Source organism: Macaca nemestrina, chromosome 7 (genome assembly GCF_043159975.1).
Source record: "Macaca nemestrina isolate mMacNem1 chromosome 7, mMacNem.hap1, whole genome shotgun sequence".
NCBI lineage: Eukaryota > Metazoa > Chordata > Mammalia > Primates > Cercopithecidae > Macaca > Macaca nemestrina.
This window is the reverse complement of record NC_092131.1, coordinates 103,123,843-103,149,959: the sequence shown is the minus strand read 5'-3', so window position 1 is coordinate 103,149,959 and position 26,117 is coordinate 103,123,843. Positions and strand designations below refer to the sequence as shown.

Below are 26,117 nucleotides of genomic sequence, written 5' to 3'. Positions count from 1 at the left end.
ACCTTGCATAAATGGGTCTCCCTCTTGTACAGGCAGCCCCAGGTGTTTCTCTCCATGGTCCTTCTTCCCCAGTGTGTACTGCGATTCTCCCAGAACACATTCTCCTAGGCTGATCTCTTCCAGATCTGTACCCTGCCTCACTCTTGGTTCTTGTATCCCCAAAGAGTGGTCTCCCATCCCCTACGACCAGACATATAGCCTTAGATGAGGAGCCAGTACCTCTTGCTCCTGTTGGGCTTCACATTTATTATTCATCTGGTCTGCAAGCCTTTGAAGCAAGAGATTTTTAGCATGCCTTATATTTGAGGAAAACAGGCTTGGAGAAGCTGCATGGCTTATGGTGTACAGTTGAGGTTCCATCCCTTTTCTGTGAACCTCCATTCTGAGCGTATGTATTCTTGGGCCTGCACAAAGAACCCGGGGTAACTGGCCTTGCTTCTTGGAGTAACAGGCCTCTCACCAGGCTTGCAGGCAGTGATGTGTTGGCTCTTGTTAGCAGGTGGGCCCGCACGGGCACTCATCAGTAGAAGATGCCATGACAGCCATGGAGCTCTACCGGCTGGTGGAGGTGCAGTGGGAACAGCAGGAGGCCCGCAGCCTCTGGACCTGCCCTGAGGACAGAGAACCTGACAGCAGCACAGACATGGAACAGTACATGGAGGACCAGTACTGGCCCGAAGACCTTGCCCACGGCAGCAGAGGAGGAGCCAGGGAGGCACAGGACAGAAGGAATTGAGAAGGGGGCGGGGATCCCTGACTGGGCTTCTGAGTGGCCAGTAGGAAGTGGGGGCCAGGAGAGCAGCGGGCACTCCTTCCTGGGCAGGGCAGGGCAGGATGCAGCGAGCCAGCCCCAGGGCCAGAGGAGTTGGGGTCATCTGTTATCTTGACACCCTCTGCTCACAGCATAGGGCTCTGTCTCTCCAGGGCTGTTGGTTCTTTCTCCTGACTCCTGTGATTTTGCTAATGGAACTTTACAGACTCCATGGAGATGTCAGGTGGACCATCTTCTAGGGCCCAGCAGGAGTAGAGAATGTGTCCACAGACTGACCAGGTTGTCGTGGCCTTCCCCACCCCTCAGATCTCCTGAGTCGTCATGCTGTGCTAATGAAAGGAATCATATCACCCTCTCTGGGGTTGGTGGGTGGGGGTGTCAATATCCTGGAGCTCCCTTACCCCAACTGAATGACTTGGGGTAAAGTTATCTTCCTTTTATTGCCTACCTCTTCCTCCACTCATTTTGGGTTCAGAATAAATATGCCCTGAAGTTAAAGAGTTAAGTCCTAAAGGAGACATTTCTTCCCCACCTCCCTGACCTGGAACTCTGGCTACAGCCATTGTAGGAACTCCGTGCTCTGCGTGGCCTGTCAGCTCCCTGCTAGGCTACAGTGGAATAGCAGAGCCCACAGGCTTCTCGTGGGGAACTGGCCCCTTAACATGCTTGGCAACAGAAGGCCCCAGGCACAGCTCAGGGAGGAGGGAAGGCAGGTAAGCTTTGGATGAGAACGGGCATATTTATCTTGACCCAAATCAGGGACTTCCCCAGTCCACCCAGTACTGGGCTCTTAAGCAAAAGCCTGAGAAACAAGACAGTGGTTTGAATTCTGGGGCCTTTGTGTAGAATTGTGCCTGACCTTTATTTATTTATTGAGAGCAGGGCTACTCGTTTAGGGGAGTAGAGTCTGTATGTCTCCTGGGGCTGGGGCAGGGTATTGGCAGTTAGCAGTGGCCCTGAACCTGGTCTGATGCCCCCTCAGCTCTTTGACTATCACTGTGGCTGTTGGGTTTTCTCCTATTTCTAAAAATGTTCTCTTGTTTCCTAAGTGACAGTTTTGAAATATTGGGTAACCAAGAACTCAGGTCACACAGACCTTGGAGCCCCATCTTTGCTTGCCACTTAGCTTTGAGATACTAGGCAAGCGAGGGACTTCACTCTTGAGCCTGTTGTTTCCTCATCTGTAAGATGGGGATAGTGGTACGGCCTACCTCATAGGGTTGTAATGAGCACTAAATGTGAAGTGTTTGGCACAGTGCCTGGCATGTGGTGAGCCACAGCCACTGTGAGTTTCTGTTTTCCCTTTTTTTTTTTTTTTAAGCCCAAAAAGGGGCCACAACGTTGTTTATTCTTTGAGGATTTGTTGCAACTTCTTCAGGATAACGCCTGAGTCCACAGGCTGAGTAGCTGTGGCCCAGACAGAACTGCTCTGGCTTGGCTGTTGCAGCAGGTGGGGCGCTGGCCTTGGTGAGGACACAGCAGCAAGGGTCACAGTTATCCCTGTTCTTGTCTGTGGTCACCAGGCACGGGCTTGACTTCCGGTCAGTGTCCCGACATTGTGCGGGAGGTGACGACAGCAAAGCAGCACAGGGGTCAGGGAAATCACACTACCCTTAGCTGAAATCACACTACCCTTAGCTGAAGCCCCACTGCTGAAATCACACTACCCTTAGCTGAAGCCCCACGTTCCACAAACTTGGGGGATCAAACTTGGGGGGTCATAGATGTCCAGTCACTGGCTCCCTCCCAGTCAGCACAGCACAGAGGAAGGGGCTAGCTGAGGCTTTTACTACTTCTGGCCTGGCTCCAGGACTTTGTTCTAGATTCCTTAAAAGTCGGTAGCTGGTGTCAAACGCAGTTGAGCAGTAGCTTTGATCCCTTGGCCTGGGGGTTGAAGGAAGCTAGCGCTGTTATCAGCGGGGAAATGTACTATTTAAGATCAGCTTTGTTGTAAAACCATTTGTTCTAGAATAAAACTCAATTGTAAAAGTGGATTAAGTGGCCCTTCGTGTGAATTTGCAAGCTGGGGTTGTAGGGTGGCTCTTTGGGGGTTTAGGAGGGGACTGGGGCACTAAGCCTTGCTGGGTGCTTTGGCCTTTGAGAGGGCAGTTTTCAAGAGGATGCAGTGGGCTGCAGCAAGAAAATAGCAGAGCTACAGAATTTAGATAATTTATTTCTTATTGCCCTATTACAGAGCACAAGCTTTGTGTTTTGTTTTTTGTTTGAGACGGTCTTAACACCTGTTGCCTGGGCTGGAGTGCAGGGTGTAATCATGGCTCACTGCAGCCTCGACTTCCCAGGCTCAGGAGATCCTCCTACGTTGGCCTCCCAAGTAGCTGGGATGACAGGCATGTGCTACCCACCTGGCTAATTTTTTTGGTATTTTTAGTAGACACGGGGTTTCACCATGTTAGCCAGGCTGGTCTCAAACTCCTGGACTGAAGCAATCCACTCACCTCGGTCTCCCAAAGTGCTGGGATTACAAACAGGAGCCACCACACCTGGCCATATTTGTTTTAACTTTTTTGTTTCTCCCTGAAGCTATGTACTCACTTAAATGTTTTTAATTGTAGTAAAATACACATAACAAAATGTACTATGTTAATTGCTTTTAGTGTACAGTCCAATAGTGTTATGTCTGTATCTACATTGTTGTGCAACAGATCTCAAACTTTTTCATCTTGTGAAACTGAAACTTTCCATTTCCCCCTTTTTTCTTTTCTTTCTTTTTTTTTCTTAAGACGGAGTTTCACTCTTGTTGCCCAGGCTGGAGTGCAATGGCGCGATCTTGGCTCACCGCAACCTCCACCTCCCGGGTTCAAGCAATTCTCCTGCCTCAGCCTCTCGAGTAGCTGGAATTACAGGCATGCACCACCACAGCCAGCTAATTTTGTATTTTTAGTAGAGACAAGGTTTCTCCATGTTGGTCAGGCTGGTCTTGAACTCCCAACCTCAGGTGATCCCCCTGCCTCAACCTCCCAAAGTGCTGGGATTACAGGTGCGAGCCACTGCACCTGGCCTTTTCCCCCTTTTTTCAACCCCTGGCAACTACCATTCTACTTTCTACTTCTATGAATTTGACTAGATAGCTCATACAAGTAGAATCATACAGTATTTGTCACTTTGTGACTAGCTTATTTCACTTAGCACAGTGTCTTCATCCATGTTGTGGCATGTGTCAGAATTTTATTTTTTAAGAGACTGCTGCCCAGGCTGGACTCAAACTCCTGGGCTCAAGTTTTCCTCTTGTCTCAGCCTCCCAAATAGCTGGGACTACAGGCATGTGCCCCCGTGCCTGGCAACTAATTATTTTTTTTTTTAGAGACGGGGTCTCACTATGTTGCGCAGGCTGGTCTTGAATTCCTGGCCTCAAGTGATCCTGCTTTGGCCTCCCAGTGTGCTGGGATTACAGGAGTGAGCTACTGCACCTGACCAGAATTTTCTTTTTAAGGCTGAATGATCCTTTGTATGCATTTACCATGCTTTGTTTATCCATTCATCTGTCAGTCAACAATACTTAGGTTACTTCCCCCCTTGGCCATTGTGAATAATGCAGCTATGAGCATGCTGGAAGTGCTCCCAAGTATACAAATACCTCTCGAAGACCCCCCTTTCAATTCATTTGAATATATACCCAGTAGGGGAATTGCTGGATCATATAGTAATTCTTTTTTTTTTTTTTTTTTTTCTGAGACGGAGCCTCACTCGTGTCGTCTAGGCTAGAGTGCAATGGCGCGATCTTGGCTCACTGCAATGTCCGTCTCCCGGGCTCAAGCTAGTCTCCTGTCTCAGCCTTCCAAGTAGATGGGATTACAGGTGCATGCCACCACACTCAGCTAATTTTTGTACTTTTACTAGAGGCGGGTTTTTGTCATGTTGGCCAGGCTGGTCTTGAACTCCTGACCTCAGGTGATCCACCCGCCTCGGCCTCCCAAAGTGCTGGGATTACAGGTGTGAGCCATCGCGCCTGGCCTGTAGTTAGTTTTTTTTTTGAGGAACTGCTGTACTGTTTTCTGTAGTAGCTGTACCATTTTACATTCCCACCAACAGTGATCAAGGGTTTCAGTTTCTCCACATCCTTGCCAACATTTGTTTTCTGTTTTTCCATAGCAGCCATCCTAATGGGTATGAGATGATGTGATTTGGATCTGCATTTCCCTAATCATTAGTAAGCATCTTCTTACATGCTTTTTGGTATACAGTTCATTTTTAACTCATTTTCTTAACATGTGTTTTATAATATGTATCTATTAACATAGTTTTACATATGTTAAACCACATGAAATTGCTAATATTCTACAGTTTTTTGCTTTTTGTTTTTTGTTTTTGAGACAGGGTCTCACTTGTCACCCAAGCTGGAGTACAGTGGTACAATCTTAGCTCACTGCAACCTCAACCTCCCAGGCTCAAGTGATCTTCCAGCCTAAGCCTCCCAAGTATAATACCTGGGACTACAGGTGCATGTCACCACACCTGGCTGATTTCTTGTATTTTTAATAGAGATGAGGTCTTCTGTGTTGCCCAGGCTGGTCTTGAACCCTTGAGCTCATGGGATCTGCCCACCTCAGCCTCCCAAAATGCTAGGATTACAGGTGTGAGCCACTGTGCCCAGCCCCACTGTTTCTTATGGTTCAACCTTTGGTATATACTGTTGACCCTTGAACAACATAGGGATTGGGTGTTGACTCCCCATACAGTCAAAAATGTGCATATAACTTGATTCCCCAAAAATTCAACTAATAAACTACTTTTGACTAGAAGCCTTACTGATAACAGGTAACCAAATAACACACACACACATATATATATTTCTTTTTTTCTTTTTTTTGAGATGGAGTCTTACTTTGTCGCCTAGGCTGGAGTGCAGTGGCGCGATCTCGGCTCACTGCAAGCTCCGCCTCCCGGGTTCACGCCATTCTCCTGCCTCAGCCTCCTGAGTAACTGGAACTACAGCGCCCGCCACCACACCCGGCTAATTTTTTATTTTTAGTAGAGACAGGGTTTCACCATGTTAGCCAGGATTTTCTTGATCTCCTGATCTTGTGATCCGCCTGCCTCGTCCTCCCAAAGTGCTGGGATTACAGACGTGAGCTACCACACCCGGCCAAATAACACATATTTTATGTTATATGTATTATATACTGTATTCTTACAATCAAGTAAGTGAGAGAAAAAATGATAAGGATGATAAAATATATTTACTGTATTTATTGATATTGTAAGTTTTTTACTTTATTTACATATGAGATGAACCATCTGTCTGAAGTGGCAGCAACCACAGCTGTAGACTTCAATCTATGGTACATATCAAGCAATTCAACTTTTTCTTGTAATGTCATGACTTTTTTTCTGCTTCTTGGGAGCACTTCCAGCATCAGTAGTGACACTTCATATGGGTCCCATGGTGGGATTCAAGGTTTACAGTATTGCACTAAACATGGTGAAAAACACCACAAAAACTGCAAGAAATCACTTTTTCCATCTTACTGGGATACCAGATGTACTGGATGTGAACTGCTGAAGCAGGGATGATTAGTGTCACACACGTCTTAAGCAGATATTTGCAACACTTAAGCTCACTACGGTAACAACAGGAAGTGGCTACGTTAACAGTGCACTATGTACTATAGTTAATTTTATGTAGTTACAGTTTAAGACTGCATCTTTACATTTGTTTACATTTCTCTTGACTGAGAATGGTGCCATGTGTGGTCTGTAAGTAGGTAAGTTTTGTTAAATTTTACCTTTTAATAATAGACGTGCATATTTTATGGCAGTAAGTGATAAAATAGACTAGTATTTACATGTATTGTATACATTCATGACATAATTAGCTTCTTAATTTCTTTGATATTTCTAGGCTATGCAATTCATCTGAGTTTTTTCAAATTGTTGAAAAATCTCTCCCCAAATTTCCAATATATTTATTGAAAAAAAATCTGCACATCAGTGGACCCGTGCAGTTCAAGCCCATGTTGTTCAAGGGCCAACCACAATTTAGGAATACACATACACATTTTAGGGGTACATACCCAGCAGGACTGGAGATGGCTGGGCTGGGAGAGCATGTCCCCTGTGGGGAGAGGTGCCTCTCGCCCTCCAGTATGAGTTATCTCAGCCTGAGGCCAGGCCAGTGCTGCGGATCCAGAGAGGACCACAGAGTGGCTGACTTGCACCTGTTATGGCCATTACAGGTAGTCAGCTGTAGCTGGATGTGTGTCTTGAAAGGCTGACAAGTTTGCCCTGAGCGACTCACCTGCTGTCACCTGATCCAACAAGATCTGTGGGCGTAGCCTGCCAGTGGGTGATGCCAGTTAAAGGTAGAGCATCAGCACCGGGAAATCCTGACTGGGGTCAGGCTTCTTTCTGGGTGCTGAGCCACCGGTGCGTGGCGTCCAACATCAGAGCACACAATACACTTGAAAACCAGTTCAGCTGGGACCCAGGCAGGGTTCTAGGTGCTGGGGGCCCAGCATTGGACTAAACAGATGGCAGGGGGAACAGTAAATGAACAAGTAAAATAGTGTTTCAGAGGGTGCTAATTCCCACAGGAAAAGGCCAGAGAAGGGGGATAGGAAGTAAACTTAGTTTTTAAAGACAAGGGCCCCCTATACCGTCCAGGCTGGAGTGTATTGGCACTTTCATAACCTCAAACTCAAACTCCTGGGTGCAATTGATCCTCCCAGCTTAGTTTCTGGAGAAGCTAGGACTACAGGTGTGAGTCACCACAATGGATTATTTTTTCATTTTAGAGATGAGATCTCCCTGTGTTGCTCAGGCTGGTCTCGTATTCCTGGCCTCAAGCAAATCCGCCTCAGCCTAGAGTAACTGGGATTATAGATACTACCCATCGCCCTGGCAGGAAGTGCGGTTTTAAATAGAGAGGTCAGGGATAGCTTCATGGAAAGACGTCATGGAATGGGAGCAATGTGACCCCCCAGGCCACATTGGAAGACCTTTCAGGAGTAAGGGGACAGCAAATGCCCGGGCCTTGAGACAGGAGCATGACCAGAATGTTGGAGGAAGACAGAAAGAGCCAGTGTGGTTGGAAGGAAGTAGGGGAGGTGGGAGTGGTAAGGGCACAGGAGAGGGGCTTACCTTTGTAGCACTGCCTGTCTTGTCCACCTGAAGCAGAAACCCGATCTTACTGGTCCCTCTGGCCATCAGACCTAGTCCTTGGGAGATGCAGGGGGTTTCAGAACAGCCTGCTGATAGTTTGACAGAAGTCACCATGTGCATAAACCAAAGCCCTGAATGTGGGTTTAAACCTAAAAGAAAGGCCTTAGATTGGATAGTGATGCAAGATGAGGTTGGCAAGGCTGGTGGGCTGATGGAAGAGGTTCTGGAAACTGTCGGAGTTGAGATTTGATTTTTTTTTTTGGACAACAGGAAATCACTAAATTTCTTGAGCAGTGCCTCAATCATGAACAGTACAAGAGATTAGATTCTGGGAAATGTAATATGGTAGGACTCAAAGGACCATTTTGAGCAGGGCATGAAGATGGAGGTGGGAGACCCGGGAGCAACTCCTGCAGCCACACGGGCCAGGCAGGTGAGGACTAGGGTAGGGCTTCCACAGGAAAGGGTAAGAATTAGAGGCAGCTCAGGTCACACAGAGCAGGCACAGATGCATGGGGAAAATATTGGAGGAGTGGGATGTGCTCTGTCTGAGACCCAAGGAGGTGAGCGGGGGTGAAGGTGTGAGGGGTTGCAGCCAAGATGTTCCTGAGGATCGCCACGGGGCACTTGGGGGTCCTGTGGGGATTGTAGAATCAAACCTACAATTGGATCTTTAGGGGGTCACTTTTTAAGTACATGTTCCTATAAAGTAACAGGAATGTTACTTCATTTCCTCCTAAATCAGGATAACTTTTATGCATTTGAAAAGCAAAAAGTCCCCACACAGTCTGAAGTAAAGCAAAAGTTGCTTATTCAGGATGGGAACCAAAAATCCTCAAACACCTCAAATTTGCATCCAGTGAACAATAAGCAGGAGCAATGCTTTCTTATGAAGACATATTTCAGTCTTTGGTTTTATTTTTGAGGTCTGTTAAAGTTGGGTGTCCAAATCCCACTTGCTGAAAATATCACAGACCTAGGGAAGTTACTTTTCAAACCACAGATCTTCATGACACTGGGAGGCAATCAGGTTGGAGGGATCAATGTAGATTCTGCACAGATCTGGGGTAGGAGGCAAGCGTGGGGAACGCTCAGCTTCTTGTTGGATCTCACCACAGTAAAAGACAAGCACTTTCCTCATTGAAAGCTGATTTTCTTTCTGCCCCAGTTGTAACTCATTTGTCATTCACTAAATACCGAGCCCTCCCTATCTGGCAGGCACTGTTCTGATAGCTCAAAGTCCTAGCCTGGGAAAGTGTGGACCCAGGGAAGTGTGCCCTGGCTGGTGGGGGCTCCCCCAAGGCCTGCTTCTCCTTCACCCTCACAGTGTCAGCCCCACTGGAGGCAGAGCGCATTGAGGCATCTGGAGCCCACGGAGGCCTATAAGGGCTCCCTCTCTGCTCCTTGCCTTCCCTGGGTTGGAAGTGGGGGCTAGCCACCCCCACCACAACTTTCTCCTGCCCATTCCAATAAAAGCCTGTATGTCCCAAGAACCAGCTTCCCTGTCCCCATAAGAGACCACTGAGTATCAGACTGGTAGCAGGCCCCAGAACTTAGTTGTGGGACATTCCCTGAGCTCCAGTCCTGGGGATGTTTATTCTCTGGGTGGAGGGTGAGAAAGGAAACAAAGATGTTGCAATCCACTCCACGAATGAACGAACGTCAGATGCGTCATCTGAGGAGGGGGAGGGCCGGGGCAAAGGAGGGGCACCCTGACATGGAGTCTGCCAGCTCCGTCAGCCCTGACTCGGCCCGGCCCGGAGCTGAGCTCCCCACCTGCCGGTAGCCCAGGAGATGGAGCAGCCCAGCCCACGTGCCCGGCCTTCCGCCCCTGACTTCACTTGATAACAAACCAGAAACTGAAACAGGGTCGGGATGCCGGCTTGGAGTTAGAGATGAGTCACTGCTGAGAGCAGCTGCAGTAGCTGAGCAGTGGCAGCAGAGAGGCAGACGTGAGCTGAGGGCGCAGAGGCAGGCAGGTGAGAGCGGGAGCTGGAGCAGCAGCTGGGGAGGCCGCGGGAGGGGACTTCCCGGTCCCCAGGCTGCTGGGCAGAGGCCCTGGGACCCACGGGCAGGGTAAGGCAGGGGGAGGGGGAAGGCAAGAGGCCAGCTTCCACTGTGGCCAGGTGGTGTTGGACACAAAGGGCAGGGTGGAGGGTAAGGCCAGCTGGGGTTGGCTGAGGACACCTGGAGGCTTGGTTTGCCCAAGCGTGAGACCGCCCCCCATACCCCTCTCTCCAGCATCTCTGAGGGTCCCCAAGGAACATGGCTGGGAGCCGTGAGGTGGTGGCCATGGACTGCGAGATGGTGGGGATGGGGCCCCACCGGGAAAGCGGCCTGGCTCGTTGCAGCCTCGTGAACGTCCACGGTGCTGTGCTGTACGACAAGTTCATCCGGCCTGAGGGAGAGATCACCGATTACAGAACACGGGTCAGCGGGGTCACCCCTCAGCACATGGTGGGGGCCACTCCATTTGCTGTGGCCAGGCTGGAGGTGAGTGAAGGCCAGGCCAGCAGGGACTACGGAAACCACCCCTCTCCCACTTCCCTGGCCCCTTCCCCCGGTGCCTGTCTGTGACCTGTGACCCCGCTTGTAAGATTTCCCACACTGCTGCTGGGAGAAAGCTGGTGGTGTCTCCATCACATCCTGGAGAAGGCTTCCTGTCTTCAGAGAACCATAGACTCACATCTGGGAGCTGCCTTTGGGGCATCTATCTGGATCTGGTCCAACTTGCCGGTCTTAAAATGGGGGAAACTGAGTCCCATCTGACTCAGTCCCAAACTGAGTGACTTGGGGTCTACATTCCCCATTCTTCCCTCTACCCCAGGTTGCCACTGGTGAGACCTGTGGGGAAATGAGAGGATTCTTGGCTGAGGCCCCGGCCAGAGGCTTTGGCCCTCCCAGTCCTGGAGAACCGGCTGAGCCTCTTGGGCTGAGGGTGGACCTTGCTCCCAGGCTAGCATTCTGACCCAGAGTAGGCTGTCTGCTCAGTTTGAATCCTGAGTTTGTGGTCCAGGGATTTCCTACAGTCTTGCTCTTAGCTGATTGTGAGATCATCTCCAGGTCTTACTTTCTGTTTCTCTGAATTACTAAGTGGAAAGCAAAACTTAAAAGGCGTCAACAGGGTTAGCCACCCCTGGGAAATCTCAGAAGGGCAGGCGAGCTCGTCAGTTTCTAGACACCATGGTGGGGTTTGAGGAAGTCCAAGAAGAATACAGGTTCCTCTCAGCAGCACACACCCAACCGGTGCCAGGCTCCAGGTGCTGGGGATGAAATGACAACAATAGCTACTATTGACTGAGCACTCACTATGCACTGGCTGCTCCCCTAAGCACTGGCCATTCCTGAGCTCATTCACTTCTCACAAACAGCCCTGCCAGGCGGGTTCTCAGGAACTGTTAACGCAGACTTAAGAGGGTCAGTTTCAATCTCAGCTCCCATTACTTAACAGCTAAGGTACCATTGGCAAGTTACTCAACCTCTTTGCACCTAGTGAAAGAAAAGAAGGATAATAGTAGTAGCAACTTCGTTGGGTTATTGTGAGGATTGAGAAAGGGTCTAGCGAGAGTACCTAAATAAGTACTCAAAAACATGTTAGCTATTGGCTGGGTGCAGTGGCTCACGTCTATAATCCCAGCACGGTGGGAGATGGAGGCGGGTGGGTGACTTGAGTTCAGGAGTTCAAGACCAGCCTGGGCAACATGGAGAAACCCCATCTCTACAAAAAACAAAAACAAAAACCACAAAAATTAGCTGGGCATGGTGGCACATGCCCGTGGTCACAGCTACTCCAGCAGCTTGAGCTCAGAAGGTCAAGGCTACAGTGAGCCAAGATGGCACCACTGCACTCCAGCCTGGGCAACAGAGCCAGGGAAAAAAAAAAAAAAGTTAGCTATTATGATTGTTTTATTGTTTGTCTGTTTTATTATTATTTTTTTAACCGGAGTCTCACTCTGTCACCCAGGCTGGAGTACAGTGACGCGATCTTGGCTCTCTGCAACCTCTGCCTCCAAGATTCAAGTGATTCTCCTGCCTCAGCCTCCCAAGTAGCTGGGACTACAGGCACCCACCACCACGCCTGGCTAATTTTTTTTTGTATTTTTGGTAGAGATGGAGCTTCACCATGTTGGCCAGGCTGGTCTCGCTCAAACTCCTGACCTCAGGTGCTCCGCCCACCTCGGCCTCTCAAAGTCCCAGGCATGAGCCACCGCATCTGGCCATGATTGTTTACCTTATTATCCCCATATTACAGATGCGGAAACTGGGGCTCGCTTGATTATTAGTTTGTTAGGGCTGCCATAGCAAAGCACCACACACTGGGTGGCTTAAACAACAGGAATGTTCTGTCTCTGGGTTCTGGAGGCTGCAGTCTGATATCCAAGTGTCGGCCAGGTTAGTTCCTTCTGAAGGTTGTGAGTGGGAATCTGTTCCCTGCCTCTCTCCCAGATTCTGGGGGTTGTTGGCAAGCTTTGGGGTACCTTGGCTTATAGATGCCTCACCCAGATCTCTGCCTTTATGTTCACATGGCATTCTCTCTGTGTGTCTCTAAACTTCCTCTTTTTATTTTTATTTTTTATTTTTGAGACGGAATCTCGCTCTGTTGCCCAAGCTGGAGTGCAGTGGCAGGATATCGGCTCACTGCAACCTCTGCCTCCCAGGCTCAAGTGATTCTCCTGCCTCAGCCTCCTGAGTAGCTGGGACTACAGGCGCGAGCCACCACACCCAGCTAATTTTTGTATTTTTAGTAGAGATAGGGTTTCACCATGTTGGCCAGGCTGGTCTGAAGCAATCCACCTGCCTTGGCCTCCCAAAGTGCTAGGATGACAGGCATGAGCCACCGCACCTGGTTATCTTCCTCTTTTTTTTTTTTTGAGACAGTCACTCTGTTGCCCAGGCTGGACTGCAGTGGCACGATCTCGGCTCACTGCAATCTCCACCTCTTGGGTTCAAGCGATTTTCCTGCCTCAGCCTCCCGAGTTGTAGTACAGGCATCTGCCACCATGCCTGGCTAATTTTTGTATTTTTTAGTAGAGACAGGGTTTTGCCGTGTTGCCCAGGCTGGTCTTGAACTACCGACCTCAGGTGATCTGCCCGCCTTGGCCTCCCAAAGTGCTGGGATTACAGGCATGAATCACCATGCCTGGCCAACTTCCTCTTTTTCAAAGGACACCAATCATATTGGATTATGAGCCCACCCTACTCCAGTGTGACGTCATCCTACCTGAACTAATTCTATCTGCAACAACCTTGTTTCCAAATAAATCACAATCTGAGGTATTGGGGGTTAGGATTTTAACATATGAATTTGAGAGAGCGGGACACACTTCAACCTATAAACTGAATAACTTGCGCTGTTAAGATAGCTGGAATATGAGACAACTGCTCAGGAATCCAAACTCAGGCTTACAGTCTCTGGAACTATGCTGTCCAGTGGGGTCCCCAGCAGCCATATGCTGCTAGTAGGCTGAATTCAGACCTGGAGTGTAGCTGGTTTGAACTGAGATGTGCTGTAAGTGTAAAGTCCACACTGGATTTGTGGTGGTGTTTTTGTTGTTGTTTTGAGACGGAGTCTTGCTCTATCGCCCAGGCTGGAGCATGGTGGCGCGATCTCCACTCACTACAACCTCCATCTCCCAGGTTCAAGAGATTCTCCCGCCTTGACCTCCCAAGTAGCCTCTCAAGTAGCTGTGCACCACGTCTGTTTTTGTATTTTCATGAGAGATGGGGTTTCACCATGTTGGCCAGGCTGGTCTCGAACTTCCTGCCTCAAGTGATCCACCCACCTCAGCCTCCCAAGGTGCTGGGATTAAGTCATGAGCCACTGCATTTGGCCAAAGGCTTGTTTTTAAAAAAGAGACAGGCCAGATGCAGTGGTTCATGGCTGTAATCCCAACACTTTGGGAGGCCAGTGCAGCAGGATGACTTGAGCCCAGGAGTTTGAGACCAGCCTGGGCAAGATGGTGGGACCTCCTCTACATAAAAAAATAAATAAAATAAAATAAAATAAAATAAAAATTAGCCAGGCATGGTGGTGCATACTTGTAGTCCCAGCTACTCGAGGAGGCTGACGTGAAGGATTGCTTGAGCCCAGGACTTTGAGGCTGTACCGAGCTATGATCATGCCACTGCACTGCAGCCTGGGTGACAGAGACCCTGTCTCTATTAAAAAATAATAATAATTATAAATTTAAAAGAGCCATAAAATGTCTCAATAACTTTTATATTGATTACCTGTTGAAATGATAGTATTTTGCATATGTTAGGTTAAATAAAACATTAAAATTAATTTCACCTGTTTACTTTTTACCTTTTGAAATATGGCTGTTGGGTGATTTAAAATTACATTTGTGGGCTGGGTATGGTGGCTCACACCTGTAATCTCAGCACTTTGGGAGGCCAAGGCAGGCAGATCACTTAGGATTAGAAGTTCAAGACCAGCCTGGCCAACATGGTGAAACCCCATCTCCACTGAAAATGCAAAAATTAGCCAGGCGTGGTGGTGGGTGCCTGTAATCTAAGCTACTCGGGAGGCTGAGGCAGTAGAATCACTTAAACCCAGGAGGTGGAAGTTGCAGTGAGCCAAGATTGTGCCACTGCCACTCCAGCCTGGGTGACAGAGCAAGACTCTGTCTCAAAAAAAAAAAAAAAAAATTGCATCTGTGACTTGCATTATATTTCTATTGGACAACACTGTTCTAGAAGTACAGATTGAGTAGCCCTTATCTGAAATGCTGGGGACCAGAAGGGTTTTAGATTTTGGATTTTTTTGGACTTTGGAATATTTGCATTATACTTACTGGTTGAGCATCCCAAATTTGAAAATCTGAAACTTGAAATGTTCCAATGAGCACTTCCTTTGAGTGTCATGTTGGCACTCAAAACGTTTAGGATTCTGGAGCATTCGTATTTGGGATGCTCAACCTGTATCAACAGTATAGTGTGGGAACCCTGGGGATGGTCACAGTATATCATCATGGTTCTGGAAAGACTCTGAAGCTGGTGGTATTTGAAAGAAGTGGAGGAGAGTCTATGTAGGCAATTAAATGGGCCACAGGGAGCCATTGAAGATTCTTGAGCAATGCATGGGAGGATAAAAACCAGTTTCAAGAAAACTAGAATGGGAGTACCATGCAGGATAGATGGGAGTGAGAAAAAAGATGATGATAAGAGTCAGAGGCCAGGCGTGGTGGCTCATGCCTGTAATCCCAGGACTTTGGGAGGCCAAGGTGGGCAGATCACCAGAGGTCAGGAGTTCGAGATCAGCCTGGCTAACATGGTGAAACCCCATCTCTACTAAATATACAAAATTAGCTGGGCATGGTGGCACGTGCCTGTAATCCCAGCTACTTGGGAGGCTGAGGCAGGAGAATTGCTTGAACCCAGGAGGCAGAGGTTGCAGTGAGCTGGGATTGTGCCACTGCACTCCAGCCTAGGAGACAAAGTGAGACTAGGTCTCAAAAAAAAAAAAAAGGGGAGCAGTTACAAGGGCCTGCATCATCTTTGGCAGACAGAGAATTGGAGTGAAGAAAACGTTAGGAAAGGAAGAAAACATTTGGTGTGTCACCAAAAAGGGGAGGGCAACGTGAAGAAGAGGTGAGAGTCTGTTCAGGTGCTGATGGGAGGCCCAGGGACACCACGAGGAGCTCCCCACCCTCAGATTCCCACTGAGCAGTCAGGGTGGGCAGTATGTCCCTCTCCCTCCGCCTCATCCCCAGTTTCCCTCCTCATCAGAGTGACAGAAGGGGGCAGAGGAGCCCAGAGCAGGGGGAAAGGAGGCAGTAGAGTAGGGCCTCTCCCAGTCCCTGTACATCCAGACCTGTAAAACCACAATTCCCTGGGCGCCCTTGAGCATTGGCCTAGGGGCCTGGATGCCTCAGTCTTCATCCAGATTTGGTGCAGAAATGCTTTTGTTTCACAGTTAGAGGCTATGCGAAGTACAACGCTTTCAGCATGTGACATAGAACCCTGCTCAGACTGGGCACTTGATAGCCACTGAACGACGAGGCAGGGGTTCGAAGACCAGGCAGGTCTTTGGAACCACATCTGGGCTTCTCAGTTCCTGCTCCATCACCTATAGGTTTGTGCAATTGTCAGCAAGTTATTGAACTTTCTGAGACTCCATTCCCTAATCATAGAAGAGGACTCGTAGTGCCTCCTCCCTGGTCTCATGCGGGTCAGATGCAGTGACATGGACTGTGGCCCTAAGCGCAGTGCCTGGTTCACAGCTGATGTTTGCAAGAACTTCCCAAAACCTGGCTCAGATCATCGCCGCCTCCCCCATTCAAATATCTCCCATGGCTCCCTATTGCCTAAGGTTCCTCCAGCTCAGCACCCAGCAGTCAGGCTCTCCAAACCCCTATCTACCTGCCTTTCTTGCTTTCTCTCATAGGTCGGCCATTGCCTACCATGCATTTCAGCCAACTCCCAGTCTCTCCTATCCCCATCCCTAGAAATACCATCATTCTGGCAGCCTCAGGCCAGAAGAGACCTTTATGATGCACTTACCCACTCCTGCCCACCATCCCCGCCCCACTGATCCCTGGTCTCTGGCCCTCCTTGCTGTTGCTGATGCACTTCATAGCTTGTCCATTCACCCACACCATCTGCCTATTTCCACAGCTCTTACTATACACTTCATCTGCCCCCAGACTGGAACCTGTGTTTTGCACACAGGTGACTTGAGAATGTTTGTGGGATTGAAGTTGAACTGATTTTCATAAATACAAAAGAGTTCTGGCAGCTGCATGGAGTAAAATTGTCTCTGCCCTTGTGTTGGCCTTTGCTGTCGAGATGCGGTGATGCACCACCCTGACGGACAGGGAGTAAGCACACTGTGTTTAGAGTGGGCTGCATGGGGATCCAATCCCAGCTTTGCCTCTGGATTGCTGTGTCCTCTAGCTTATTGCTGAACCTCTTTGTGCTCCCCTAAGTAGGATCCTCTGTAACACAGAGATGATTAAATAGTACAGGTGTATCCAGCCCCATGGCCCAGGCACTATTCTGAGCACGTTTCATACTCCCCCCCACAACCCTGAACTAGTACCATCATTCCCATTTTACAGATGAGGAAACTGAAGTATGAGACTGAGTAAGCTGTCCAAGGAAGGGGTAGAGCAGAGACTCAGGTTCTGGCTCCGGAGCTGGAGCTGTGGTGTTCAGATCCCATGCTCAGTGTGTGTGAATGCACTCTATAAATGCTAAGTGTCCAATGTATGTAAGGGGCGATGTCCTGCATAGCACATGAGTAGAAATGTGGCCCAGTAATGGTCATTATTTGTCTCTGTGAATGAGGACGCTGAGTATCAATTTGTTGGAGGCTCCGGAGGCAGTTTGATCCCATTTATCATCCGTAATGTTTTAATCCCAAAGACAGATCAGGCTCACAGGCCCCTAAATGTGCCGAGAGCCCCCAAAGGGCAGAAGCCTAACAGCCCTTTGATGAGACCCCCCAAGACAAGGTGACACCTCTCAGGTGAGTCTAGGGTTGGCCAGCCCTTGGTTTCATGCAGGCATTTTTTTCTTTCTTTTTTTTTTTTTTTTTTTTTTTTTGAGACAGAGTCTTGCTGTGTTGTCCAGGCTGGAGTGCAGTGTCACAATCTTGGCTCACTGCAACCTCTGCCTCCCAGTCTCAAGTGATTCTTGGGCTTCGGCCTCCTGAGTAGCTGGGATTACAGGCATGTGCCACCACGCCTAGCTAATTTTTGTATTTTTAGTAGAGACGGGGTTTCGTCATGTTGGCCATGCTGGTCTTGAACTCCTGCCCTCAAGCAATTCTCCCGCCTTGGCCTCCCATAGTGTTGGGATTACAGGCATGAGCCACTGCGCCTGGCTATGCAGGCATTTTTCAAAGGCCCCTCACCTCTCTATCTCCTCCCAGTAAGGAGTAGTGAGTGTGCCCAGCCAGCAGCCAGCAATAAGGTAGCCCATAGTGGTCAGGAGGCTCCAGGGAGTCCCAAGTCCACCCAGGAGTGCTAGCACTTTAGGCCACTGATGTGAGTGGAGGCCCCCCACTCCATCCCTTTTTATTTATTGTAATGTGGCGACATTATGTTATAATGTAAAGCCTTATGATCTGACATCTTTGTGTCTGACCATTATATAGAGGGGATATTTAGCAATGTTGGGAGACATTTCTGGTTGTCACAGTGGCCAGCATCTAGTGGGTAGAGACCAGAGAGCTCCCAAACATCTCACAATGCCCAGGGCAGCTCCCTCTCCTGCCACGCACACATAACAAAGAAATATCTGGCCCCACATGGCAACAGTGCTGAGGCTAAGAAACCCCGGTCTATAGAGAGCCCCACAAATGAAACTGTCAGCACAGGAGGGAATCTATGCACTGGAGCCTGGCATCCAGAGAGGGGCAGTGATTTGCCTAAGGACATGCAGGAAGCTATGATACAAATCACTGCTGACATTCGGGGGTCCCACCTGGTGAGTTAATGTTTTTCTTTTTCCTTTTTAAAAAGTCTAACAGTAATTTTTAGTAACTTGTAAATCACTTTTGTGACTGAATGCTCTTTTAATGTCAACCCAGCATAAGGAGGGGCATCCAGCCTGGGAAGCACCGTGGTTGCGGACCCAGATGCAGACAGAAGGGAAGTCATGGTAGCTTGTGAACAGGGAGAGATTTCAGCTGTAGCCAGTCCGGTAGTCCTTGCACAGGTGGGAGTATCCTGTTGGGGCCCTGCCACCTGGCAGGTCTTTCTGGGGCTCAGCCAGATGAAGGAGGAAGGCTTCAATATCCAGATTTGCCCCAGGATAAGCGGCCTTGTGGGAACCAGGCACTAGCCAGGGGCAGGGACACCAAGGGAGCTTGGCAGGGGACAAGAGCAAAGACTGGGGCTGGAGCCACTCCAGAAGGTGATAGTAAGGGACCTGGTCCTCTGCAAGAACAACATTCTTCAGAGCCCCTTACTCATAGCCTCTCCTGGCAGTCAAGAATGAATGAATCGGTATATGAACTAATGTACGATGGATGAATGAATGCATGGTAGAGGCAGCAGGCTCTGGACTGCTCAGTGGGATTCAGTGCAGACTTGTTAGATGGGAAGAATCCCCTGAAACAGTTGCTGACACCCCTCCCTGGAGATTTCAATTTAGTAAGTCTGTGTAGGGCCTGGCCCTCCAGAATTTTTGCATCAGGCACATCTGGGAAATACTTGGAGTAGAGTGGAAACGCAGCGGAAGGTGTGTGCAGGCAGCACCTGGCCTGGCACTCCCCTGCGTGTGACCTGGGTGCACGCTGTCCTGTGCCCCGCTTTGCTGGTGGGTCAGATGGTATGTAGGGTTATCATTGTGTGCCTGGTAGTGCCCTGTCCCTTGGTCCTTGTGCTAATAATAACTACAGTAACAATGATGGCGTCAGGTGGATCCAGACACAGCACTGCAGCTTTCAGCTGACTAGCTGTGTGACTTGGGCAAGCCCCTTAATCTCTCTGATTCTGGGCTCCCTCCTCTGTAAAATGGAATTAAGAATAATCCCATTGAGGAGCTTCATGACGAGGTAAGGAAAGTGCCTGGCACAGTGCCAGGCTGCTAAGAGATCAGTAAATGTCCCATCCCCCAGCCCCACCCCAGTTCTTTCCAGGAACTTGAGAGACTCCTCCCCCTGTGTTTGAAAGTGGCAAAGTCTGACACACTTGCCTCATGACACTGACTCAGGGCAGATCCTGGGGCCAGCAGGTCACACAGCCCCAAGGCCAGCCTGCCAGTGCCTTTCGCCGACCCCTGGACTCCAGCAGATGCCCAACTCCTTCCCTTTTCAGACCTGCCTCAGTCTGTTTAGCCTTGGCTGCTAAAGGGCCACTCAGGCCTCACCAGTCTGGACCCTCACCTTACAAATGGGAAAACTGAAGCCCAGAGAGGGTCTTTGATATCCCTGAGGTCACACAGCGAGTTCCAGCGTCTCTTCCTTCCCAGAGTCTTTGTCCCAAAGAGTGGTGTCTCTCTGCTAAATAGATGGTTCTGTTCTTTCCCTTCTTCCTCTTCCTTCCTTGGCTTGTCCTCTCCCTCTTATTCTGTTTGTCTCGTGGTGACTCCCATAGTGCCTCATGTAGACCCCCACTTCCCCTCTCCAGACTCTCAGGCTCGGGAAGTGACGAGTTTCCTGGGAATCCACATCACGATGACTTGTTCCTTCTATGTCTGGGCCCAGCTGTGGCTGCCTCTGGGATGGTGGATGAGTTCCTTCAGGGCTTTGTGTGAACTGGGCCTGAGCCAAGCCCCTAGAAGGGGAAAACAGGCCACATTGTTCAGGAGCACAAAGGATGTTAGCAAGAAAAGACACGTGACCCATGGCCGCCCACACACCCACATCTCTCCACACCCCTGCCCGCCGCTGTGTGCTAGGCAGTTTCCTCTGCACAGTTTCCCTTGAGCTGCTGCTCTGAGGTCGTGTGCCTGTTGTCATATTTTAAAGCCTCAGTTTTATCGCCATTTCCCAGGTGGCCTCTAGCGCACTCAAGCTTGAGAAGCGCTGGTGTGGTTCAGGAGCAGCGCCCCTTCATTCTCTAGCACACTCTCCCCAGTCCTCTAAGTTGAGCATGAGCTCTGTCCAGAGAAGGCCTCCAAACAGACCATGTGGACGGCAGGGCAGGCCGGTGACCCTGCCTGTTGACAGTGGAGGGACAGATTCTGCTTCCCGCATCGTGACCCTGGGCAACTCACATCTCCTCGCTGAGCCTCAGTCTTCTGTGGTTGCCAGGGGAGAACGTGTGAAAGGGACCACATGATGTTCTGGGAGGCCGCTGGCCATCTAGAAGGAGAAGCAGGCTGTGGGGAAGGTGTTAGCCACCAGAAGGCTCTTTCCTGGGGCACACGCTAAGATCGTGGGCTGCATGCAGAGAAGGAGACAAAGGCTGTCCTAAAGCTGTCCAAAGTGGGCCTGAACTAGCCACAAGCCGCCCCTTTCCCTAATACAGCTCGCATCTGTTCTATTTTCAGGTCCCCTTCCCATCCTTTCCAGTGGCAGTCAAGTGAAAGCAAGTTGACTGGCCTGTGTGATCAGAGCAGAGCAGGCTGTCCATGTGGGAGGCGAGGCAAGGAACGCAGGGCTGGGGCACTCACAGCTGGGCCTCTGGGCTGCTGGAGGCCTGGAGTGGTTGTTCACTCTTCTGGCTCAGTGTGGCAGTGGCAGGCAGGCTCTGGATTCAGCCCACTGGCTTCAAGGCCTGGCTCTGCCACTAACTAGCCGTGTGACTCCCAGTTATCAAATGGTGCTTGGCAAGTCACACCAAAACTTACTGTTTCTAACAATGTCAATACTTATTTCGCTCAGCCACCTGCAATTTGGGCAGGTGCCCTGCAGCAGGACAGGCCGTCAGTTAAGGCACCTTGAAGGCTGGAACCATTGGAAGGTTTGCTCACCCACCTGTCTGGTGGCTGGTGCTGGCCTGCCTTGGCCACATCACTATCTCGGTGGCTCTCCGCATGGTCTCTCTAGCGTGGTAGCTTTGGGGTGGCCAGATTTTTTTTTTTTTTTTTTTTTTTTTTGAGATGGAGTCTCACTGTCGCCCAAGCTGGAGTGCAGTGGCACAATCTCAGCTCACTGCAATCTCCCTCCCAGGTTCAAGCAATTCTCCTGCCTCAGCCTCTCGAGTAACTGGGACTAGCCACTGCGTCCGTGTAGTTTTTGCATTTTTAATAGAGACAGGGTCTCACCATGTTGGCCAGGCTGGTCTCAAACTCCTGGCCTCAGGTGATCCGCCTGCCTCAGCCTCCCAAAGTGCTGGGATTACAGACATGAGCCACCATGCCTGGCTGGTGGCTGGACTTCTTATAGAATTCCTGTCCCAGACAGAAGTCAGAAGTCATACAGCCCAGCCCATATGCAAAGGGAGGGGAGTTTTTTTCCATCTTTTTTTAAGAAGAGTATCAAGGAATTTGCAAACTTGTTTTAAAATCATCGGAGTAAGCCTGGGCATGTGACTTGTCTGCGTTTCAGATATTTCCTTTGTAAAACTCAGTTAAACGCAGTGCTCCCTCCTCACTGTTAGTTTTCTGTGGCTGCCGTAAGGAAGCCATCAACTTAGTGGTTCACAGCGACACAGATGTATTCTCTTACAGTTCTGTAGCTTCCAAGTTCAGCATGGGTCTCACTGGGCTAAAATCAGTGTCAGTGGGGCTCGGTTTCTTCTGGATGCTCTGGGGAAGAATCCATTTCCTTGCCCTTTCTGGCTTCTAGAGGTTGCCTGAATACCTAGACTCACAGCCCCTCCCTCCATCTTCAAAGCCAGCAACAGCCTGTTTTCCTCACGTGGATTCACTCTGACCTCCACATGTAAGGAGCCTTGTGATTATGTTGGGCCCACATGGGTAGGCCAGGCAATCTCCCCATTTGAAGGTTCACTGATTAGCAATCTAAATTCTGCCCGGAATTTTTATTCCTCTTTGCCGGGTAATGTATTCACAGATCCTGGGGACTAGGGTGTGGACATCTTTGGGAGGTCATTATTCTGCCTGCCACAATAGAATTGTTGGGAAGATTAAACAACATAATATGCATGATGGATTTTGAGGCATGTCTGGCACCCGGGAAGTACTCAGGACGTACTAATCATTGCTCCTACACAGTGCAGCTCCCGAAGGAGCCCAGGTAGGCTTTTGGCACAGACTGAAACTATCAAGTGTGAGGAGGGACCTAGTCCAATCTCTTCTTTTCAAAGATGATATATTTGAAGCCCAGGGAAGGATGATAATTTGCCCAAGGTCACACAGCCATTCAAGGAGGGGTTGCTCCCTTGCCAGCCCCAGACCCACCCAGAGGATGCTGGGTCATGTAGGGGTGGGCACATGTCTTCCTGGCCAGATCCTGCAGCTCCTGAAAGGCAAGCTGGTGGTGGGTCATGACCTGAAGCACGACTTCCAGGCACTGAAAGAGGACATGAGCCGCTACACAATCTATGACACGTCCACCGACATGCTGCTGTGGCGTGAGGCCAAGCTGGACCACTGCAGACGTGTCTCCCTGCGGGTGCTGAGTGAGCGCCTCCTGCACAAGAGCATCCAGGTGAGAACCTCCTTGTCCTTCTCCCCCTCATCCCTCTCCTCCCCCTCGTCTTCCCCCTCCTCCCTCTCGTCTCCTTGCCCTCCTCCTCACCTGTCTCTTCCTCCTTCCCCTCCTCCTTTTACTCCTCACCCTCCCCCTTTGCCCTCCTCCCCCTCCCCCACCTCCTCGCTCTCCTCCCCTTCTTCCCCTTCTCCCTCCCTGTCCCCTCCCCTTCTTCCTCCTCCCTCATGCCCTCGCACACCTCGGCAGCCTGCCCGAGGCATTGATGGTAGGTCCTGCTGTCCCTGGTCCCTGGGCTGGTAGAGTGAGGATGAGGGCAGGGAAGGAGAAACACCCAACAAAGGTTTGCTTTTGTTGTTGAAATCAAGCCAGTCACCCTGTGGGAAGTGAAGCTTGCTCCCACCATAGAACTCTGGGCAATGGTGTAAAACACACACCTCACCTCGGATGTGTCTCACAGCAGGAGCCAGGGAACTGGTATATTTGTACACCAGTTCCCATCAACCTCCAGCTGCTGCTGCTCCTGGGCACTGATTCCACAGCACTCCTGGCTGGTGGGCAAAGCCGGCAGGAAAAGGCATGCAGATGTGGGGCGTTGGGAGTTTACCCTGTGGGAAGGGCAGAGGGAGAGGGGCCAGACACTAAGAGCCAGGGCTGCACACAGCCAGACCCTTCAGGTCAATGGCTCTTTGTTAAACACCTGCTCCATGCTTTAGGCCAGATCCTAGAGACACATGGTGAGCAAGACCCGTCTCTGTCCTTGAGCTCTTGGTTGGTTGGGAGGTGGCCCTTAACCAGGTCATCAGCACACATGGTAGGGAGTATCTGATGGAGGGAAAGGCAGTGCCCTGGGAGCAGGATGAAGGATGGGGCTGGCAGGGCAGGAGACCAGATCTGAACAGAGCCTGGAGGGTCTTAGTCAAGGAGGGCAGAAGGCATACGGAGTGGGGCCGGGTGAGCCAAAGCCTGAGGCTGGGTGAGGGGCTGGGGAGCATGGAGCCCGCTCCTCGCCTGCTGGTAAGAACTTCAGGAACCATGTCCGGAGCAGGGAACAGGCCTGAGTCTGGGCCTGTTAGCCTTGAGGCACGTGAGGCACATAAGGGCCAGGCTGGGGTTTTCCTGGAGCCCTTGTCACTCTGTGGTTCTCAGTCTGGGGCCTTGAGCCTGACCCAGGGCCTTCTCCTAGGCTCTGTCCCTGGGCTTATTAAGCCTGGTTGTTCCAGAAGCTCAGTACCCCACCAGGCAGTTCCTGCCTGCACTGATGCCCCTAGAAACCAGCTCTCCAGCCCCCCTCACATGGACAGTGGTGCTACTGATCACTGTGACTAGAACTGACCCACAGGACACAAGGAGCTAACATGGTAGAGCTGTCACAGTTGGGCAGTGGTGTTACTGCCCCTCGAGGGGGTGAAATGGCAGGCCTGTGGCTCCCCGCCAAGCTGCGTGCATGGTAGACTAGGCTACATAGGAAAGGAAGGACCCTGCCATTTACCAAGCCCTGTGGAGGATGCTGGGCACTTGGCATCTCTCATTCCATCCTCTAAGGCAGGTATAATCAGGCCCATTTCACAGAAGAGGAAACAGAGGCCCAGAGAGGAAAAGTGGCTTGCCCACGGTCACAGAGCTTATAAGCAGGGGAGCTGGGAATTGGAGCCTAGGTTTGTCTGATTCCAAGTCCAGGGCTCTTCACCTCGCCACTTGGTAATAAAGGATGCTGGTGCTGCATTCTTCTTCTGTTCTTGGCTTCCCTTTCTATAGAACAGAGTGGTAGGGCACATAACCTCCCTGTGCCTCAGTTTCCTCATCTGTCAAACAAGGATGGTGACGGGCAGGTATTCAGAGGCACAGCGTGGACGACACCACCATGCTACCTGCTTGTTGATTAATGATAGAGTGTCTAAGCCAAAAAATAAACATTAAAAAATAAAACAGTACAGCATAATAACGGCAACGAGAAAAAGCCTTTCTGAGCTAGGCCACCTAACCAGGTATTCCCAACACCCTGTCTGGAGTGCCTGGAAAAGGAGCCCCTGTGAGAACAGGATGGCCTCTCTCGACAGAGGGACACCAAGAAAATGCAGCCAGGTCCAACAGCCCGCTGACTCCCATGCTGGGTACTAGCCAGGACACCAGGGCTGAGCCGGGGATGCAAAGGGAGATAAAAGGTGACTGCAGTGAGGATTTGCCCAGCGTACTTGCCTCTGCAGGATCCACATCTTAGGTCCACAACTGGCTGGCTTGTGTGTGAGCCTCAGTTTTATCATCAGTAAAATGGGGGAATAATCGTATCCAGCTCAGAGGTTTAACTTCAGCCTAGTGCATGGAAGACGTGGTAAATGGTCATCGCTTCTCCCTTGAATGGACTGAGGGCCCCCTGACTCCCATAGCACTACCCCATAAAGTCTAGGCTCCCGACTTCGGCATTCAAGGCCTTCAGTGATAAATCCAGGCCCACCATCTGTCCCCACACCATCTTTCACACACCCCCTGCCCCCACCCTCTCAGGTCTCTTATTTTAGCTGCACATGCTCTCCCTGCCTCCTAAATGCTTGCAGCCTTTCCTTTCCATTTATTGATGTCCTTGTGTTCTCTCTGAGCAGCCCTTCCCCGTGTCCCTAGCTGGAGTTCCTCACTCCCTCCTCGGTGTCCTGAAGCTCCTTGTTAGAGCTGCTGGAGCCACTGTGTGTGTCTGACAGCAAGTCTGCAGCCTCTACTTACCTTGCGGGACTGCAGGTGACTTGAAGGCACAGCCTGGTTCCCAGGAGGCTGGATTTTGTGCCACTGGCCCGAGGGCTGAAGGCAGGCCAGCTCCAGCCACCTGCTGAATCTCCTAAGTCCAGAGTGTCAGAGACCTCAAGAGACTCTCACCCACTGACCCACCTGGGGACTCTGGAAATCGGGATGTGACCAGGGAAGACCCCATCGTGGGGCCTCTGAATTCAGCTTCATCCCAGTCCCCACTCTATACTTGTGTCTGCAGAACAGCCTGCTTGGACACAGCTCGGTGGAAGATGCGAAGGCAACAATGGAGCTCTACCAAATCTCCCAGAGAATCCGAGCCCGCCGAGGGCTGCCCCGCCTGGCTGTGTCAGACTGAAGCCCCGTCCAGCCCATTCCCCAGGGACTAGAGGCTTTCGGCTTTTTGGGACAGCAACTACCTTGCTTTTGGAAAATACATTTTTAATAGTAAAGTGGCTCTATATTTTCTCTACGCCA

General features: G+C 50.3%; 2 protein-coding genes across 11 annotated transcripts in view; both read left to right on the top strand.

Annotated features, from left to right (window-relative positions):
• LOC105488347 (apoptosis enhancing nuclease) overlaps positions 1–2,764 on the top strand; it is a 27,491-nt gene extending 24,727 nt beyond the window's left edge. For 5 of the 6 annotated variants that reach the window (XM_011752303.3, XM_071100718.1, XM_011752310.3 and 2 more), the window contains one exon: positions 497–2,764. In XM_011752303.3, the coding sequence (XP_011750605.1) occupies positions 497–736 (240 nt within the window). In that variant the 3' untranslated portion in view covers positions 737–2,764. The remainder of the gene's footprint in view (positions 1–496) is intronic. The other variant, XM_011752300.3, reaches the window with a different exon arrangement.
• On the top strand, positions 1,467–26,117 carry LOC105488345 (interferon stimulated exonuclease gene 20). 5 transcript variants are annotated; one of them, XM_071100720.1, is made up of 4 exons: positions 1,467–1,485; positions 10,133–10,384; positions 22,701–22,901; positions 25,882–26,117. In XM_071100720.1, exons 2-4 carry the CDS (start codon positions 10,157–10,159, stop codon positions 25,996–25,998), a joined length of 546 nt encoding a protein of 181 aa, XP_070956821.1. In that variant the 5' UTR covers positions 1,467–1,485; positions 10,133–10,156; the 3' UTR covers positions 25,999–26,117. The 5 variants fall into 5 exon arrangements, with proteins under 5 accessions (XP_070956821.1, XP_011750598.1, XP_011750600.1 ...); XM_011752296.3 differs by lacking the exon at positions 1,467–1,485 and adding an exon at positions 8,192–8,324; XM_011752298.2 differs by lacking the exon at positions 1,467–1,485 and adding an exon at positions 9,598–9,870 and having other exon boundaries at positions 25,502–26,117.

Excerpts from the sequence above, each read along its gene's own strand:
- LOC105488345 (XM_071100720.1), top strand. The coding sequence starts at position 10,157 with ATGGCTGGGAGCCGTGAGGTGGTGGCCATGGACTGCGAGATGGTGGGG. Across the intron at positions 10,385-22,700 it reads TTGCTGTGGCCAGGCTGGAG|ATCCTGCAGCTCCTGAAAGG; the intron begins GTGAGTGAAGGC and ends CTTCCTGGCCAG. Across the intron at positions 22,902-25,881 it reads TCCTGCACAAGAGCATCCAG|AACAGCCTGCTTGGACACAG; the intron begins GTGAGAACCTCC and ends TTGTGTCTGCAG.